Source organism: Diceros bicornis, chromosome 8, assembly GCF_020826845.1.
Source record: "Diceros bicornis minor isolate mBicDic1 chromosome 8, mDicBic1.mat.cur, whole genome shotgun sequence".
Classification (NCBI taxonomy): domain Eukaryota; kingdom Metazoa; phylum Chordata; class Mammalia; order Perissodactyla; family Rhinocerotidae; genus Diceros; species Diceros bicornis.
The window spans coordinates 5,754,766-5,770,565 of NC_080747.1; the positions used below are offsets into that span (position 1 = coordinate 5,754,766).

The following is a 15,800-nucleotide window of genomic DNA, read 5'->3' on the forward strand; positions in this document are numbered from 1 at the left end:
AGACGGGCCCAAGTCCTGTCCCTGCTCCGCACGCCTCTCCCGGCTGCGGAGTGCATGCCTGGTTGGACACAGACCCATGTACATACGTCTCCATGAACTGTGCATCCACACGCTGTCAGCCAAGTGACTTGCAAATGTCCCTGTGATCTGAACCCAAAGTCAAGCCCAGTCAGCAAAACCCTCTGGATCCGTGTGCAGCTGGATTCAGCAGCTGGCAGCCAGAGAGAGAGAGGGCTGCAGCCTCGTCCCCTGTGGAGGGTGGACCTCAAGGGACCTCAGATTTCCAAGGGGGAAGCCACTGGCTCCATCGTTTCCCTGGGCATGGCACTGTGGAAATCTCAGAACACAACTGTGCCTGAGACCACGTGGAATGAGGACGGAGAGGGCAGACATGGCCCCTGACCAGATGATGCTCGGGCTGTCTTGCATCTTGGTTATAATTCACAAGGGGCTGCCGAGGAAGAAATGCTGGGAGGTGCAGCGTCCTTGGGGAACTAGGCTCCTTCGTGGGGGTCTGAGACCAGGTCCACTCTCTCACAACCGTGGAGAAGGAGGCAGCCCTTCCTGATCTCAGGAGACCAGCCCCTGAATCACGCCTCCCAGGAGATGGATGGAATGGGGCAGCTGAGGAGGACAGGACACCAGTTGGTGACAGTCAAGCCCAGGAGGGGATCCCAGAAAAGGGAAGTTACTTTCTGATGTTGTTGCTGTTGTTATTCTAGGGCGGGTGGGGGAGCATCTCCAGAAGGAGGCACCTGCTCACAGGAGTGTCCTCCCTTTGGAAGGAAGACATTTGGAGTCATAATAGATCAAGTGAATTAGGTAATGAATGTGAAGGAAAGGACAACCACGTCAATGTTGGAAGACCCAGCTGAAGGCAAGGATGGGTTGATCCCAAGGATGGGAGGATTCACTGGTCTGTGTTTGTTGGGCTGCAAAAGCAATCCTGCGATTTCTAGTGAGAAGAACCTTTGGAGAAAACAAAAATGACTGAAATTCAGGCCACTGAGGGAGTCAGTTGGGGAGGGAACCCAACAGAGGAGCTGAAAGTTCTCAGAAGGCAAATCCAAGAGAAGGATATGGTGATCAGCACAGAAGGGGCACCCCAGCCAGATGGGGAGGGATGTTCAAAGCAAATTAAAGGATTGGGGGGTGGGGCTCTAAGCAAACACACACCAAGACAGCTGAGAAGTGACTGTTGTCTTTTGAAATCTTAACCCAAAGCACTCGCCACACCAGCCTCCATGACTTACCAACATATAGTGACCAAATGGGAACAAACTGATGTCTTTGCTTGAAAAACCAGGCATCTGAGCACTCCAGGTGGTGAAGGGAGTATGGAATCATGCAGTGAGGAGAAATGGAAAGCACGTCTACTTTCTCTGGGCTGAGGAAGCAGAGAGGCATTGCTTTGCTAACCTCTGTAGGCAGAAGTCCGGGAGGCACGCATGGGTCTCTGGGGAGCTCTTCCGACAGCACTGTGTGTCCATCCTCTTTCTGCTGCAGGACTGTGCGGGAGTGTGGTTCTCATGTCCTCCTGTCCTCGTCCTCTGTCTGCTCAGCTCTCCCAATCAGACAACAGGGCAGGAATGGCATTGGCTTTGAAGTCAGACCCATCCCTGACTGCTCCAGCCCAGCCGCTTCCCTGCAGTGGACACTGGCAAAGTACTTGCCGCTCTGAGTCTTAAGTTCTCCATCTGTGGGATGAGGTGATAGCTCCCATGCAGTGCCTCACGGGAGATCTTCTTTGAGCAAAACTGGACACAGGACTCCTGGATCCTGGCAGGAGACGCAACAGGCAGCATCGGCTGCCCCCTCTGTGGGAGTCGTCCTCAAAGGAGACCATAAGCCCATGGGGGTCCAGGAGCCATTCTCTGAGACAGCCCAGGTGTGAGGGAATGAGGCTCACACAGGCAGGTACGAGAGCTGCCCTGGCTTAGAAGCCCAAAATCCCCAGTAGGAGCCATTATTTCTTGTGACATCGCTCCCAAGGTCCCTGCCCAGGACAGGCCTGGTTCCAAGAGCCATTGTCCTCAGGGGGCCTGAGCTCTGGCGGCCCACCAGGTGCATACCTGGACTTCACCCACAGCCCTCCGTCCCCAGATGAGGTGCACCCCTCGGCGTTGTCATGGTTTTTGCCTAGTAACACAGCCGACATTCCACGCATGTGTGGTTTCAGGGGAGGGGAGCTACAAGGTCAGCTGAACCCACGGTCAGTTTCTCCTGCAAAAAGGAGAGGGGTGGGTCTCCCCGTTACCACCGCCCTCCTCACAGGTCTACTGGGAGGGTGCAGGGCGGGCCCGCGTCAGCCTCCTGGCGCAGGGTTGGCCCCGTGGTGCGGCTTAATTGTGTGTTTCCCTCTCCTCACCCCGGCACCTCACTCCTCTGTGGGCCAGCGGCAACCAGCGGGGAGCTGGGCAGGGAAGTCCAAGGGTCAAACTGTCCCGTCCCTGCTGTTCTGGCAGCTTTGTGGGCCAGGAGACCAGCCATGCGGGGTGACAAGCCATCTCAGTTTTCCCAGGGTGCGGGACTTCCACTTTTAAAATGGGGAAGGTCCCCAGCAAACCGGGACGGGTGGGTCCCCCTACAGCCACAAGGCCTTTCTCGTTGGTCCCACTTCAGTTTTGATTCCCAGCTGATTTGGATGTGTTTCCCTCTGACGCACATGCTGAGTTGGACTTCAGTGAAATGCAAAGGGTGAGGCATCTGCGCTGAGCTGATGCTTCCTGAGTCAGCTCACCCTGAAGGTCCGAGATTTACTGACTGCACCCAGCACTGTGCAAGGCCCTGGCGTGGGCACTACAGGTACCCTGGGCACCCACACCCTGCCCCTCATCAGGGGACCGGGTCACCTTGGAGAGCTGGACTCTGTGCTTTAGCATGAGCTCAACACCTTCTAAGCAAATGCATTCACTTTCCTTCCATCGGCTACTCCTGCCTCCTTTCTTCTCCATCCTCCCACACCCCAGGCTGAGAGTCTCAGGGTCTGTGGCTCCTGCTTGTCCCTCACCTTCCATAACCAGTTTGTGACCAGCAGGAATCCCACCTGACACATCCTGATGGCATGTTTGCTTTTGTTTATTTTCTCACATCTAACCAGAAGCTGCTAGAAGCCTGCCAAATTAGGCAGGAGATCCCCACCAGCCAATTTGGGGTGCTCCTCTCCCCAAGGTTGTCTAAGAATCCTTGCAGGCTTCTGCAGACCCCAAACTATGCCCGTCAGATCCCAGCTCTTCGTTCCTGATGGGAGCTGTGGTCTTCAGACGGCTGGACGCCCTCCCTCCACCATCTCTCTGGGGCTGCTGTTCTATCTGATGTGGGGACGCCAGGGCCCTGCTCTCAGCCAGGGCCTGTGTCCTTCCTGTGACCACCCTCAGCCTTGGAGAACCTCACCGAGTCTCCGAAGGGTGCAGGGCCCCATCCTTACAGCTGCTCCACAGCAATCTGTCCCCACCTCCAGGTCTCCACCCCTGAGAAGCCCACAGGGGTTGGTTGATAATCCAAGAGCAGGCCATGTTCCTTTCCATCTCCCTCAGACCCAGAGGGGTCGTTCCCAATGAACTTCAAAGTTTTGTTACTTATCCAAAAGGAGCCTGAAGACACTTCCCCAGGCAGGGGTCCTGGGACTCAAACTGTAGTTTACCTGTCCTGGGGGAGAAGAGAAGATGTGCCCCCCTCAGGGCTGCTCCCCTAAGAAAGGGCTAGAACACCTGCTTCCTCCTTGCAGGGCGCACAGGGATGTTCGCATTTGGTCCCTCTGCCCTGTTCAGCTGTCAGAGGGAAACACATCCAAATCAGCTGGGAATCAAAACTGAAGGAGCTGTCACTCCTGCTCCGGGGTGCTCCTTGTGGCCACGTGCTGGGCAGTGTGCAGAGTGCTCTGCATAGATCAACTCGTTTATCCCTCAACAGACCCCCCTTCATGAGCAGTTAAGGGATTTGTCCAGGATCCATCTGACAAGCGATAGAGATGGGATACAACCCAGGTGGTCTGGCCCTGGCGCCTGAGGTCTGAGTTGCTCCACTATGCCTCCTCCCGGCCGACACCCGGCCCTGCTGCCTCTGACCTCTCCGTGTCTATTGCAAGCCCTCTGGCCACCCAGCACACTCGCCACCGTTGGAGAAATATAGTTAAAAACAAAATCTCCTCTCAACCTCTCCACAAGGTAGTGGAAACTTGTGGAAACCTCTCCACAAAGGTAGAAGAGAAAGAGAACAATTTTATTATGGAATGAGCATCACACCAGAACAGGATGCGCATCACAGGCCATCCACTAAGAGGTTTGCAAAGACAGAAATCTCACCCCCTTATTAGCCCAGCAGGTACAGCCCATTCCATACATGCTCTCGGGATAAACAAAAATTCATCCTCAATTGAGAGGACTCGACAGCACCGTTTATTACACAAGGGTCACCCTAAATCCACCTGGCCTTTGAGGTGACCCTCTGTGTTCGTTAATTTGTTTCACACAAAGGAAAACTGAACTTCGCCCATCTCTATGACAGGAGCAGGGTTTGCAACTTGGAGCTGGGCACCCACCGAAGCTGTACTCCTAGCCTCCCATGGGAACAGGGAGACAGGGGTGCTATTTTCCTTGGATGTTTACATTCCAAAGAGATGGTTCCCAGGTCCTTGAGAGAGACATTCCTGGTCAGAAAGCTGGGAAAAGTCTCATTTAGCTTTTCAAAGGATTTACATGTGTATTTCAAAGAGATGAAGAAAAAACTTACAAGTTTTCTAAAGTAAATGCTCTAAGGAAAGAGAGGGGGTAATCTCTTCCGTTATTTTTAACAGGGAGAGTTAAGCCCTTAGTTTTAATTTCTATGTGTCCTGGCACCACTCTGCCTCAGGCCTGGAGCACCAGCTCCTCCTCTGTTCTCGCCCCCCACAAGCCCCCGGGGGTGCTCCACCCTCAAAGTAACATCTGACCAGGCCCCTCCCTGGCTCTAAATACTCCAGGGACCCCCACTGCCCACAGAGAGATGCCACAGTCCTCGTCCTGCCCTCACGGATATGGCCCCAAGCCACCTCTGTCCTGGGTCCTCATTCCCCCTTCTGTGTATCCACCAGGCCAGCCAAACCCAGGTGGCTCCCATTCCCTTCACCTGCCTGGCTCTGCAGTGGGCCTTTGGCCTGAGGCTCCCTCTGCCTGGAGGAATCTTCTGCCCTGCTCTACCAGCTGCAATCCGCCATTCCTCCGCCATCCCTCCACCCTCTGGCTCCCTCCCGCAGGGCACATTTTCTCCCATCCGGGGTCATGGTGCATTCTTCATCTCTCAGGTTTTGGAGTCAGACTCAGATTTGACCCCATACTCTGCCACTTCCGATCTGCGGGCCTGGACAGGCTTCTCCACCTTCCAGAGCCTCTGTTCCATCATCTATAAAGTGGTCGTGATAATGCCCACCTCACAGGGTTACTGGGAGGATTGGACCAGAGGAGGCGAGATGCCCCAGTGCAGCACCAGTTCTCCATCCCCTTCACTAGCAAATTCTAGGTCCTTAATAAAAGTTTGCTCTACTCAAAGAGGAGGCATAGAACTTCCTTCATTATGGGCTGAAAACTTAAGCTTCACTACTGAGAATTTACAACACTCTGAATTTATAACATTCCAGGTCCTGCCTGGAAATCTTTGTATGCATTATTAAGCTTTTAATCCCAAGTGACTTTTTCTGTGCCTTTCTTGCTTTGGGGGAGTTCTGGCGTGCCGGCCTGTAAAACGAGAGGTGTTTGTTCATATTGTGTGATGTTTGTGCTGTGAAACCTGAGTCCTCGCTCATAAATAATCCACGTGTTCTTGCCCTCCTCAAAGGATAGTGTCCTGCGTAGTCTGAAGGCGTTGCAGCCACCTCCACATCTCCAGAAAGTCAGTGTTGCAAATTCACTTGATTTCATTAAGTCTTGACCCATGAACTATGTACAGGATGGAGCCGACGGCTAAAGGACGGACTGAGAAAAGTTTCAGCTACGTTGTCAGAGCCCCCAGCGGTGATGGGTTTGATATGATGAACGTTGATGTGAAGATCGACTCGTCCTGGATATTCCAGGACATGGAGGATGGTGGTGAGGAGGAGGGATGTCTTCCAGAAGCAGCCAGAAGCCCAGACGTGGACACAGGGACGCTCAGGAAGCAGCTGGAACCCTCAGAGCAAAAGCTGTCGGCAGCTGTGGACAAGCACATGATGTCGGAGTCCGGGCTGAGGAGCAGGTAAATATGCCATTTGGACCTTTTCTTTGTGAGTTAAAGAATCCTGGGCCATCATAATCATGTTAGAATGGTGTGTTGAATCGTTTCTATGGCGGAGGAAGCAGGCCCACCAATGTTACATAACCTGCCCCCGGCCGTCCCTGGCTCTCAGTCCTTCTCTCTTTCTGTCCTCTACTCCCCATCCCTGGGGCTAGGCCTGCAAAGAGGCTTCCGCTGCACCCTTGCTCACTGGCCTCCATCTGGGCCCAGCCAAGGGGAGGCACTGCAGGCAGAGGAAGGGAGAGCCAGGGGACTTTTCTCTTCTGCTCTGGGTGAATCTCCGACTATGGCTGCAACTCAGTCGTGCTTTTGGCTTCCTCTGTGCTCCTGCTTGTGCCAGGTGGCCTGGCTCCTGGGTCCCAGTGTCACCACTCCCTCCCCGTGAGTCCCTCCAGCCCCAGGGGCAGAAGTGGCCCTGGCAGGTGGTAATGTCCGGGATGCCTGTCATCTCTGTCCGGGCTTTCAGCTCATCCATCTTCTTTATAAAGATTCCCTGTGTTTGTTTCTTGCTGCTGAAATTCCTGGCATGGGCTCTGTTTTCCTGACTGAACTGACATGGTCCAGAGGTTGGGCATTTGAATCAGGTCTTTCTCCAAAGCCCATGCTCTATCCAGATCATTCTTTGATACCTAGGTCAGCAGAATGAGGTGGGGCCTTGCATATGTAGCAGAGGAGAAACGCAGTGTGGCTGCATAAATGCATAAATACAGTTATGGCTGGGGTCGATTCTGACAGATTTCCTTAATATCCCAGCAGCCAAGTGTTTCGGATTTGTCTGAGACGTCACCATTTTCTTGTATTTTCCTTCATTTTAATAAACGCAAGTCATTAAATGTGTATTTACATGTGTTTTACTTTTTTTCTCTTTGTAAAACTTTTCACATGAAGAAATTCACACATCAGAAAAATTATTTTGTTACTCTGTATATCATTCTATGTGACTGTCCATTCCTTCATTCATTCATGCATCCATTCATTTACTCATTCTACAACCTGCTCTTACCCACCACAAGTCACATACTAAGTTATATCGGTCTGCTTGGGCCACCATAACAAAGTTCCGCGGACCAGGGGCCTTAAACAGCAAAGATGTACTCTCTCCCAGTCCTAGAGGCTGAAAGTCTGAGATCAAAGTGTGGGTAAAGTTGGTTCCTTCTGAGGCCTCTCTCCTTGGCTTGTAGATGGCCGTCTTTTCCCTGTGTCCTCATGTGGTCGTCCCTCTGCGTGCCTGTGTCCTGATCTCCTTTTCCTATGAGGACACTAGTCGGATTGGATTAGGACCCACCCTAGTGGCCTCATTTTACCTTAATCACCCTGTAAAGACCTTGTCTCCATATACGGTCACATTCTGAGGTACTGGGGTTAGGACTTCACCATACAAATTTGGGGAGACGCATTCAGCCCACAACATAAGTCCTGGGGGTCAAAAGCTGGAGAAGGCAGGGCCCCTGCCCTGGAGAGATGAGCAGTGCAGCCCACACATGGTTGTGCATTCAGATCTTTCTCCAGAAAGGTTGGTGGTGAAAATCAGAATGTCAGTGGGCCTGGGGAAGGTGAGGCAGGAAATTCCTGCCAAAGGAGGAATTTGAGAGAGACAGAGATCCCAGGGGCACTGCGAGCGGTGGAGAGGAGGGGCCTCTGTGTCTGGGGCCTGGGGTCAGGCCATCCTGGAGAGGGCACCCTGGCCCCGCCAGTGGGGAGATATGGGCTGCATCCTCTGTCCTCTGAAGGGCGGATGCACTGTCCTGCAGCAGCGGGGCAGGGAGGGGAGGCTGGATCCACGGCAGCAGTGGAGGAGAAGGGGAGTTACTGTTTGCAGAGAGCTTGCCATGTGCACCACGGTGCTGGCCTCCCCCACCTGCCTCCATTGTTGCTCCCTTGAACCCTGTGACACGTAGAGTGATGTGATCCCCTTTTCCAGATGAGGAAACTGAGGCTGAGAGGATGAGATACATCATCCAGGGTTACTCAGAGCTGAAGCCGGGGTTTGAACGCACAATTCTGAATACAGATTTCAGGCTAATTTCAGAATGGGTTTGGTCTAGCTGGGGTATAGTAAAGGTTGGTAGTGTACATTGGATGTCACTTCAATTAAAGAGCTAAAACTGAAATGTATTTACTATAAAAATAGAGCAACAACATTGTTAGAAATTTGAGAAAGAAAACCCCACTCCCGTCTTCATAATGCTAACATTGTTGCATAATCATTTCCACCGTAAATGCAACAAAATTAATAACAGCCAACTGCTTAGGAAGTGCTTCCTCTGTGCGAGGCCCTGGTTACGTGTTTGACACGTGTTAACACATTTAATCCTGACAACGAGGCAATGGCGTTATCCACGATTTATAGATGGGGAAATCAGGAGGCTGGCGAGTTCAGTAACTTCTCCAAGGTCACACACCAGCCACGTGGGGAGCTGGGCCTTGAACCCAGGCAGCCTCCCAGAATCTATCCTGCTCCCTGACGGAGTCTCCTAGTTTCAGAGCACTCTTTGCAGCACTGCATGTTAATATTTTTAACTTGCCATTAGTCAGTGAATAATGGCACTTCATTGTCTATTTCATATTTGTGGGTGTATTGGTTTCCTATGGCTGCTGTTACAATTACCACAAATGTGGTGGCTCAAAACAACACACGTTCAGTGCCTACAGTTCTGGAGGCAAGAGTCCAAAATCAGTCTCCCTGGGCTAGCTTCAAGCTGTGGGCAGGGCCGTGCTCCCCCCAGAGGCTGTGGGGGACTCTCCTTCCAGCCTTTTCCAGCTTCTAGAGCTGCAGCCCTTGGCTCCAGGCCCCTTCCCTCTTCCTCCATCTGCAGAGCCAGCAGCAGAGCATCTTGCTTCTGTGGTCGCATTGCTGCAGTGGTCACGTGGCCTTCACCTTCTGTGTCAGTGTCCCTCTGCCTCCCTCCTATAAGGACTATTGTTTTTATTTTTTTTATAATTTTATTTATTTATTTTTCCCCCAAAGCCCCAGTAGATAGTTGTATGTCATAGCTGCACATCCTTCTAGTTGCTGTATGTGGGACGTGGCCTCAGCATGGCCGGAGAAGCGGTGCGTTGGTGTGCGCCTGGGATCCGAACCCGGGCCGCCGGTAGCGGAGAGCACGCACTTAACCGCTAAGCCACGGGGCCGGCCCGAGGGACTATTGTTGATTACAGTTAGGGCCCACCCAGATAACCCAGGATAACCGCCCAGTCGCAAGGTCTTAACTTAATCCCATCTACAGTCTCCTCTGCATTTTAGGGTAACATTCATAGGGTCCAGGGATTAGCAACTGGCTATATTTGGGGGCTATTATTCAGCCTGCCACAGTGAGATTCGTCATTTTCTGCTTAGTTTAAGTATAGGGATAATATCAGAATTAAATGTTGTCTCAGCTTTCTTGTTTCAGGTTGGTCTCAAAAGCTAAAAAGAGTGGCTTTTCTTGTCCCATTCAGATACCACTGCATTTTACGACCCATCGGAGGTACTCAGCCTGACTCTCTGACTGATTAACCTGGGGCCACTCCTCCGGTTCAGTTTGGAAGGAGCTTGATTATAATTTCACACAAGAGGGTGCACTCCTTTCTGTCACTTTCCCGACCCTCCTCCAGGGCCTCAGAACTAGAGTGGAACAGGGGCCTCTTGGCCTTACTATTAATAATAGTGCACCGTTTGATTGAACCTTCATAACAACCCTCTAAGCAAGGTGCAATCACCTCTATTTTACAGCTAAAGATACTGAGGGTCATAGTGGTGAAGGACTCCAGTTTAGGCCCCGTGACTGGTAAGCAGCAGAGCAGGGATGCAAAGCTAGGTCCTCACCCAGGGAAGCAGTCTGTCCTGGAGGAACAGGTCACCCGGCGTGGACTTGGGTAAAGGAGTGAGGATGTGCAGAGCTCGTCCACGTGGGCTGTGAATGCGCTTCTCGTGCGCTTCCTGGTTCCTCTTACGAGATTAGCACATTAAAGGGCCTTGGGTACTGGGCGCAGCGGGAGACAGGCGAGTCTCTGCGTCTCCTCCTCTCCCAGTGGACTTCCCTCCATCCACGTGCTTCTTCCTACAGAGCTGCGGTCAGGGTTCACCTGCAGTCTGGGGATTACGTCACATGTGACACAGCTTCAACATCTCCCGGGATAATAAAAAAGCCTTCATGTGGCTTAACCACCCCTAACCATCACAGCTAAACCATTTCCAATTTCTCACTTTTGTGGGTAATACAGAGATTAATTTTTTAAATTGAAGAAACCATTTTCTGCATTTCAATCGTTTCCTTAGAAGAGATTTGCATGGACGTAGCTCAAACACCCATGGTGACAGAGGAGACAGAGCACAAGGTTAAAAGCATGAGTTTGGAAGTCAGACAGTTTGGACTCTATAATACTGTGTGACCTCGGGCAAGTTGTCTGGCCTCTCTGATCCTCACTTTCCTTGTGCGTGAAGTAGGCATAACAGAGCCCACCTGAGGGCTGTAATGTGAGGATTAATGTCTGGTTCAGGCTCAATCTCTCTTAGTTTCAGGATTACTGGCTCAGGCATGAGAACGCTGTTCTGATTCCTGATGCATGGTGACTTATTATCCAAAAGAGGTCTTTGAAGTATTTTAGATCATCTTTAAAAAGATATGTATGAATGTTTTACAAAATGTAATTTTGTCAGAATAGTAAATTGGCCAAATGACAGAAAACAAGGTGGACCCGGCGTCTGGGAGAAGCGCGGGCCGCGTTGGCATCCTGAGTGAGCGCCTTCCCGCTTCACTGCCGCAGAATCCGGGAGCTGGAGCAGTCTGAGCGGAGACTCCTGCGCAAGGTGGACCAGCTGAGCGCCCGCGTGTTCCGGGAGCGCAGCGCCTCCCTCTGGGCCCAGGAGGAGCTGGAGGCGCTGCAGGGGGAGCTCGCCAGACAGGTACGACCCCTCTTTCCGGCACTGTTCCTCCTCCCAGGGGGGCCCTCGCGTGTCCTGACGTGGCGGCGGCTGCAGTTGAGGGGACAGGAGGCGGCCTGGGAGAGCCCAGCCCGCAGGGGTGGAGGATCCGAATTCCAGCGGGGCGGGCGGGGCCTCCGGGCCTGGGTGAGGTCACGCGGCCTCTGTGGGCCTCACTGCCCCGTCTGTACAACGGGATCCCCATCCTGCCCTGTCCGCCTCCTAAGGCTCCTCCTGCTGGGATCCACCGGGGTTGTAAGGGCGCTGGGTGACCTTCGGGGCTGTGCACTCCCTGGGGGCTCTGGTCAGAGGTGCATTTCTGCAGCCTTTGTGCCTGACCTCAGGGGAGCCAGCTCTGGCCTGAGGACAAGACGACTGGTGCAGGGTCTCTGCCCTCAGGAGCTGCTTGCAGATGGGGACACAGACAGGAAATAAGGAGCTCCGAAGCTGGATGCTGGGTGCCATGAGGGAGGTGTGGGCACCGTGTGTGTGGGCATAGGGGGAGGGGAAAGATAATGGGCCGTGTCGGTCGGGCCTCACGGGAAGGGCATGCCAGACGTGGGGAACAGTGTGGGCAAAGGCACGGCGATGTGGAAGAACATTCTGGGACCAAAGCAGAGGGTGTGGGCGGGCAGGGAGAGGGAATGTGAGACAGGAGGGTTCCAGAGATTGCCAGGGCCATGGTGTGGACTGAATTCTGAAGGCAATGGGGAGCAGACTTTAGAAGACTCAAGCAGGGGAGGCCAGAGGCAGGCTCTGGGGATATCATTCTAATTGCACGGGAGAGAGAGATGGAGGCAGGGGGACAAGTTACAGTGCTACTGGAGAAGCAGTGACTGGAAGGGGGGCTCTGGAGGCAGAAACCTCAGGGGAAACCACAGCTCTGCCACTCTCTAGCTGTGTGACCTAGGGCAAGTGACTTAACCTCTCTGGGCCTCCATTTCCTCATCTGTGAGACAGGAATGACATAGTGCCAACCCCATCGGATTGTTGTGTGAGTTAATATGTGTAAAACACTCACAACAGTAGGCATTTAAATAACACTGGCTGCTTTCGTAATTATTAGCTTTTATTAAAAACTTCCAGGGGAGAGATGGCGAAGGCTGGAGGGTAGGACAAGTTTATGAGATTCTGCAGAGGCAGAAATGACAAGCCTGGGAGGGCAGCTGCACGTGGTTCCACCCATCCCTGGAGGCATCCTGATTCCGCTGGTTGCTACTTGCAGTGCGGCCCAGTGATTGTCAAATTGCAGGGTGACATGTGTGAGTGGGCCATGAAATCTATTCCATGAGTCACAACCAGCAATTTAAAAATAGAATCGACTGGGAGATATGAAAGGGCCATCACACGTACGAAGGGGATGCCGTTTCTGGAAACTTCTGTGTCAGCTGCCCATGCGCGCATGTGTATAACGGGGCACGCTCTTTGGGAAGCAGTCCAAAAAGTTTGAAAAACACTGGTTCAGCCATGAACTGAAATAGAAGTGGAGCAGGAGTTCGATTAAATTGAATTAGTCTTGGAGACACCAGGGAGACACGCAAGTGGCATTTTTCCCTTGACATTGAACTTCACGTGCAGAAAGTAGGGCTAACTCTCCTCCATGGTTCACAGCACCATCACCAGCGTCCAGAGGAGAATTTAATGTGAGGTATAGTGGTGGGGGGTGGGATTCCACCGTCAAGAATGTAATTTCTCCATGGAAGATACTTCAATAAATATTTTTGAACCATGCCCTGTGGGATTTCCAAGGTGAATCGGACACAGCCCTGCAATCACGAGATGTCACAGTGCTGAGGGTGACAAGCAAGGGATGTGCTGTTGGGGCTCAGAGGCCCCACAGACCGGCGGCTCTGTAGGAGACTGAGCCCGTTTCCACAGCATCTCTTTATTACGTTCTCGTGTAATCTGTGTGCTCCTGGAGAAGCCTTGTCACGAAACCCCATTTCCAGATGAGGAGCATGAGGTGGTGAGGGGCAACTGTTACGAGATGTTCGGAGATTCAATCGGAGATGTGAAAGAAACTTTCCACTCCAAATAAATGGACTGAAGGTATATTTTATTATATAGAGGATAGTAAAGGTGATAGTCCGCAAACAGATCCGAATAGGTCAAATAATAAGCGGGAAAAACATCAGCTCAACTGGAAAGGGAAAACATCCACATCGGCTGAGATAGCGGAAGATCCGAATAGGTCATATAATGAGAGGGAAAAACATCAGCTCGACTGGAAAGGGAAAACATCCACATCGACTGAAGGGAAATGACACAAATCAACCGGAAAGAGAAACACCAGGTTGACCGAAAAGAGAATCAGATCGGTTACTTACAACATCCACGCCTCACTGCCGGGAGAGTCCCTTCAATTGACACGGCTGGGCGGGAATCACACGTCCTGGGCAAGGCGTTCCCTCCACAGGTGAGACTCTCACCAGGCCTCAGTGTTCCCATGCACAAATGGTTATCAGTGGCATACGTGCACTGAGCCTCCTGGCTATCGTCCGAGCCCAGCAGTTGCGTACGTGCATTGTTCTCTCCGGTTATCATCCCAGCCCGGCACAGATGGCCAGTCCGTCCTGTGCTATGATGCCCAAAGAGCCTTGAAATGTTACAACTTGCAACTCTCTCAGTGGGAGAAGGGCCAGTTCCTACCACAGAGAAAGCAGCTTTATATTTCTTTGTGTGCTGGTGGCTATAGGTCAATGGAACAGCCAAACATGGCTGTACTCATCTCAAGACACAACCCAGCCTGGAACCTCTAACCCTACATCTCTCTGCATAGAGGTATCTGCATTCCGGAGCAAGTTTTGTAGAAGTGCATGAACGCATGCTCTCTGCCCTTTGTTCCTGGCATTTGCCAGGTCGGTGTTGCCCTGTTGTCCATATTCCCAGCAAGCATTTGCGTGCAGAGACGCCTCATTTCTGTAGTGACCTGTGTCATTCTGGGAGCCGATAAAGGCAGATCCCTCCAGGCGATGGAGCACTGAGCACGGAGCACCGAGCACACTGACTACAGGCTTCACACTGTTGGGCACACCGGGAGCAGTTTCCTCCCAGGGACTCTGGTTTTTACCCGCCTCACATCCCCCCAAACAAGCCATCCCCCAAAGCCCGGGAGCTGCTCCCAGGTTCCCCTCTCACCTTTGCTCTTGCTGTCTGCTTCGTCTCCTGCGAGCTCTCCTGGCCAAGCAGCAGCGCAGGCACCAGCCGTGAAAGGGAGCTGAACTTGCAGGCAGTTCCACCCATCGGCTTAGATATTTCTGAAAGTTAGACAAGGATTCCCGTTTTCACAGTGGGTGGGTCCCCCCAGTCCAGCTCAGAGCTCTTGGGGGGCGGGGAGGGCAAGGTTTCAGAACAGGGAGAGTGTACTCAGGACAGGTAGGTGGCCAAGTGGAGGAAGAAAAGGTCAGATACACAGAGGTTCCATGTGCTATTATGCAAGTCACTTCTGAGCGTCCCAAGGGGCTAGTAACAGTACTCACGGGGAGGAGGAAGGGGGTGTGTATTCACAAGGATGAACACCTGCTGTGACACTGGGGGTCCTGTCTCATCAGCCAGGCATTAACCCTTTAGGCACTGGGAAATGGAGAGGTCTGGGAGGGCCCCGGGGGGAAGTGGGGACAGCAGCCGGCTCTGGATGGCGGCTCTTCACAAGCTAATGTGGAGGCCTTCAGTATGGGACCCCCAGCGCAGCTCCCTGGGGCACAGAGGCTGATGCCCATCCTGCCCCCTGCACAGTGTCCTTCCAGGGACTCAGAGAGCTCACGGGGTTGCAGGACCCCTACTAGGGTGAGGTGAGTGAGGCACTCACTTTCCATGTAAAATTTTAGGGGATACCCAAAAACTCACTAGTCGAGATAAATAATATTTTGATGCAATATTTTAATGCGAACATTAACGCAAAAAATCCATGATGAACAAAATAAAGGCAGGGTCAGTGTGACGACTGTGTGTCCCTGGACTTGCTTCCTGATGCCCTCCTCCACCGCCAACCTGTAGGTTCTGGAGAAGGAGCGCGCGGCCCGGCGGCAGCGGTGGCGGCTGCGGCGGCTGCGGGAGCGGCTGCGGCGCAAGGACGAGGCGCTGGGGCGGCAGGCGGCGGCCCTGGAGCGCTGCCGGCGGACCCAGCGGCGCCAGCTGGGCCTGGTGCGCGAGCAGGAGCGCGTCCTGCGGGCGCAGGTGCAGCGGCTGGAGGGGGACGTGCGGCGCCTCTGCCGCGCCGCGAGCCTCCTGCTGGCCGAGCTGGACCTCCCGTCCCAGGGCAGCCCCCGATCTCCCAGCCCGGCCGACCTCCGGCGCGCCCCCGAGGAGGCCGCGGAGCTGCGCGCCCTGCAGGCGAGGGCCAAGCGGGAGCGGGACGACGCTGCGCGCCGGCTGCGGGAACAGCGCGCCACTGAGCGCCGGCTCCGCGGGCAGCTGGAGGAGCTGCGCTGCCGCATCTACGGGCTGAGGCTCTCGGAGATCGGCCTGCAGGGCCAGCTGGAGGACCTCGCCGAGCAAAACAGGAGCCTGCGAGAGGAGCTGGGAGCCCAGGGCCCGGGGGACAGAGCGCGCAGCACCGCCCCTGATGGTCACTGTAGCCTGGTTAGTGGCCACACCCCAGGGCAGGAGTAATTTTTCGATTTTCTTTCTTATACAGCCACTTGGTTAAGTC

At 53.4% G+C, this 15,800-nt stretch overlaps 1 protein-coding gene across 1 annotated transcript in view; it reads left to right on the forward strand.

Annotated features, from left to right (window-relative positions):
- Window positions 1-1,136: 1,136 nt before the first annotated feature.
- C8H4orf50 (chromosome 8 C4orf50 homolog) overlaps window positions 1,137-15,800 on the forward strand; it is a 58,485-nt gene continuing 43,821 nt past the window's right edge. The window contains exons 1-4 of the mRNA XM_058546696.1: window positions 1,137-1,917; window positions 5,812-6,207; window positions 10,993-11,131; window positions 15,146-15,730. Of these exons, the coding sequence (XP_058402679.1) occupies window positions 5,915-6,207; window positions 10,993-11,131; window positions 15,146-15,730 (1,017 nt within the window). The 5' untranslated portion in view covers window positions 1,137-1,917; window positions 5,812-5,914. The remainder of the gene's footprint in view (window positions 1,918-5,811; window positions 6,208-10,992; window positions 11,132-15,145; window positions 15,731-15,800) is intronic.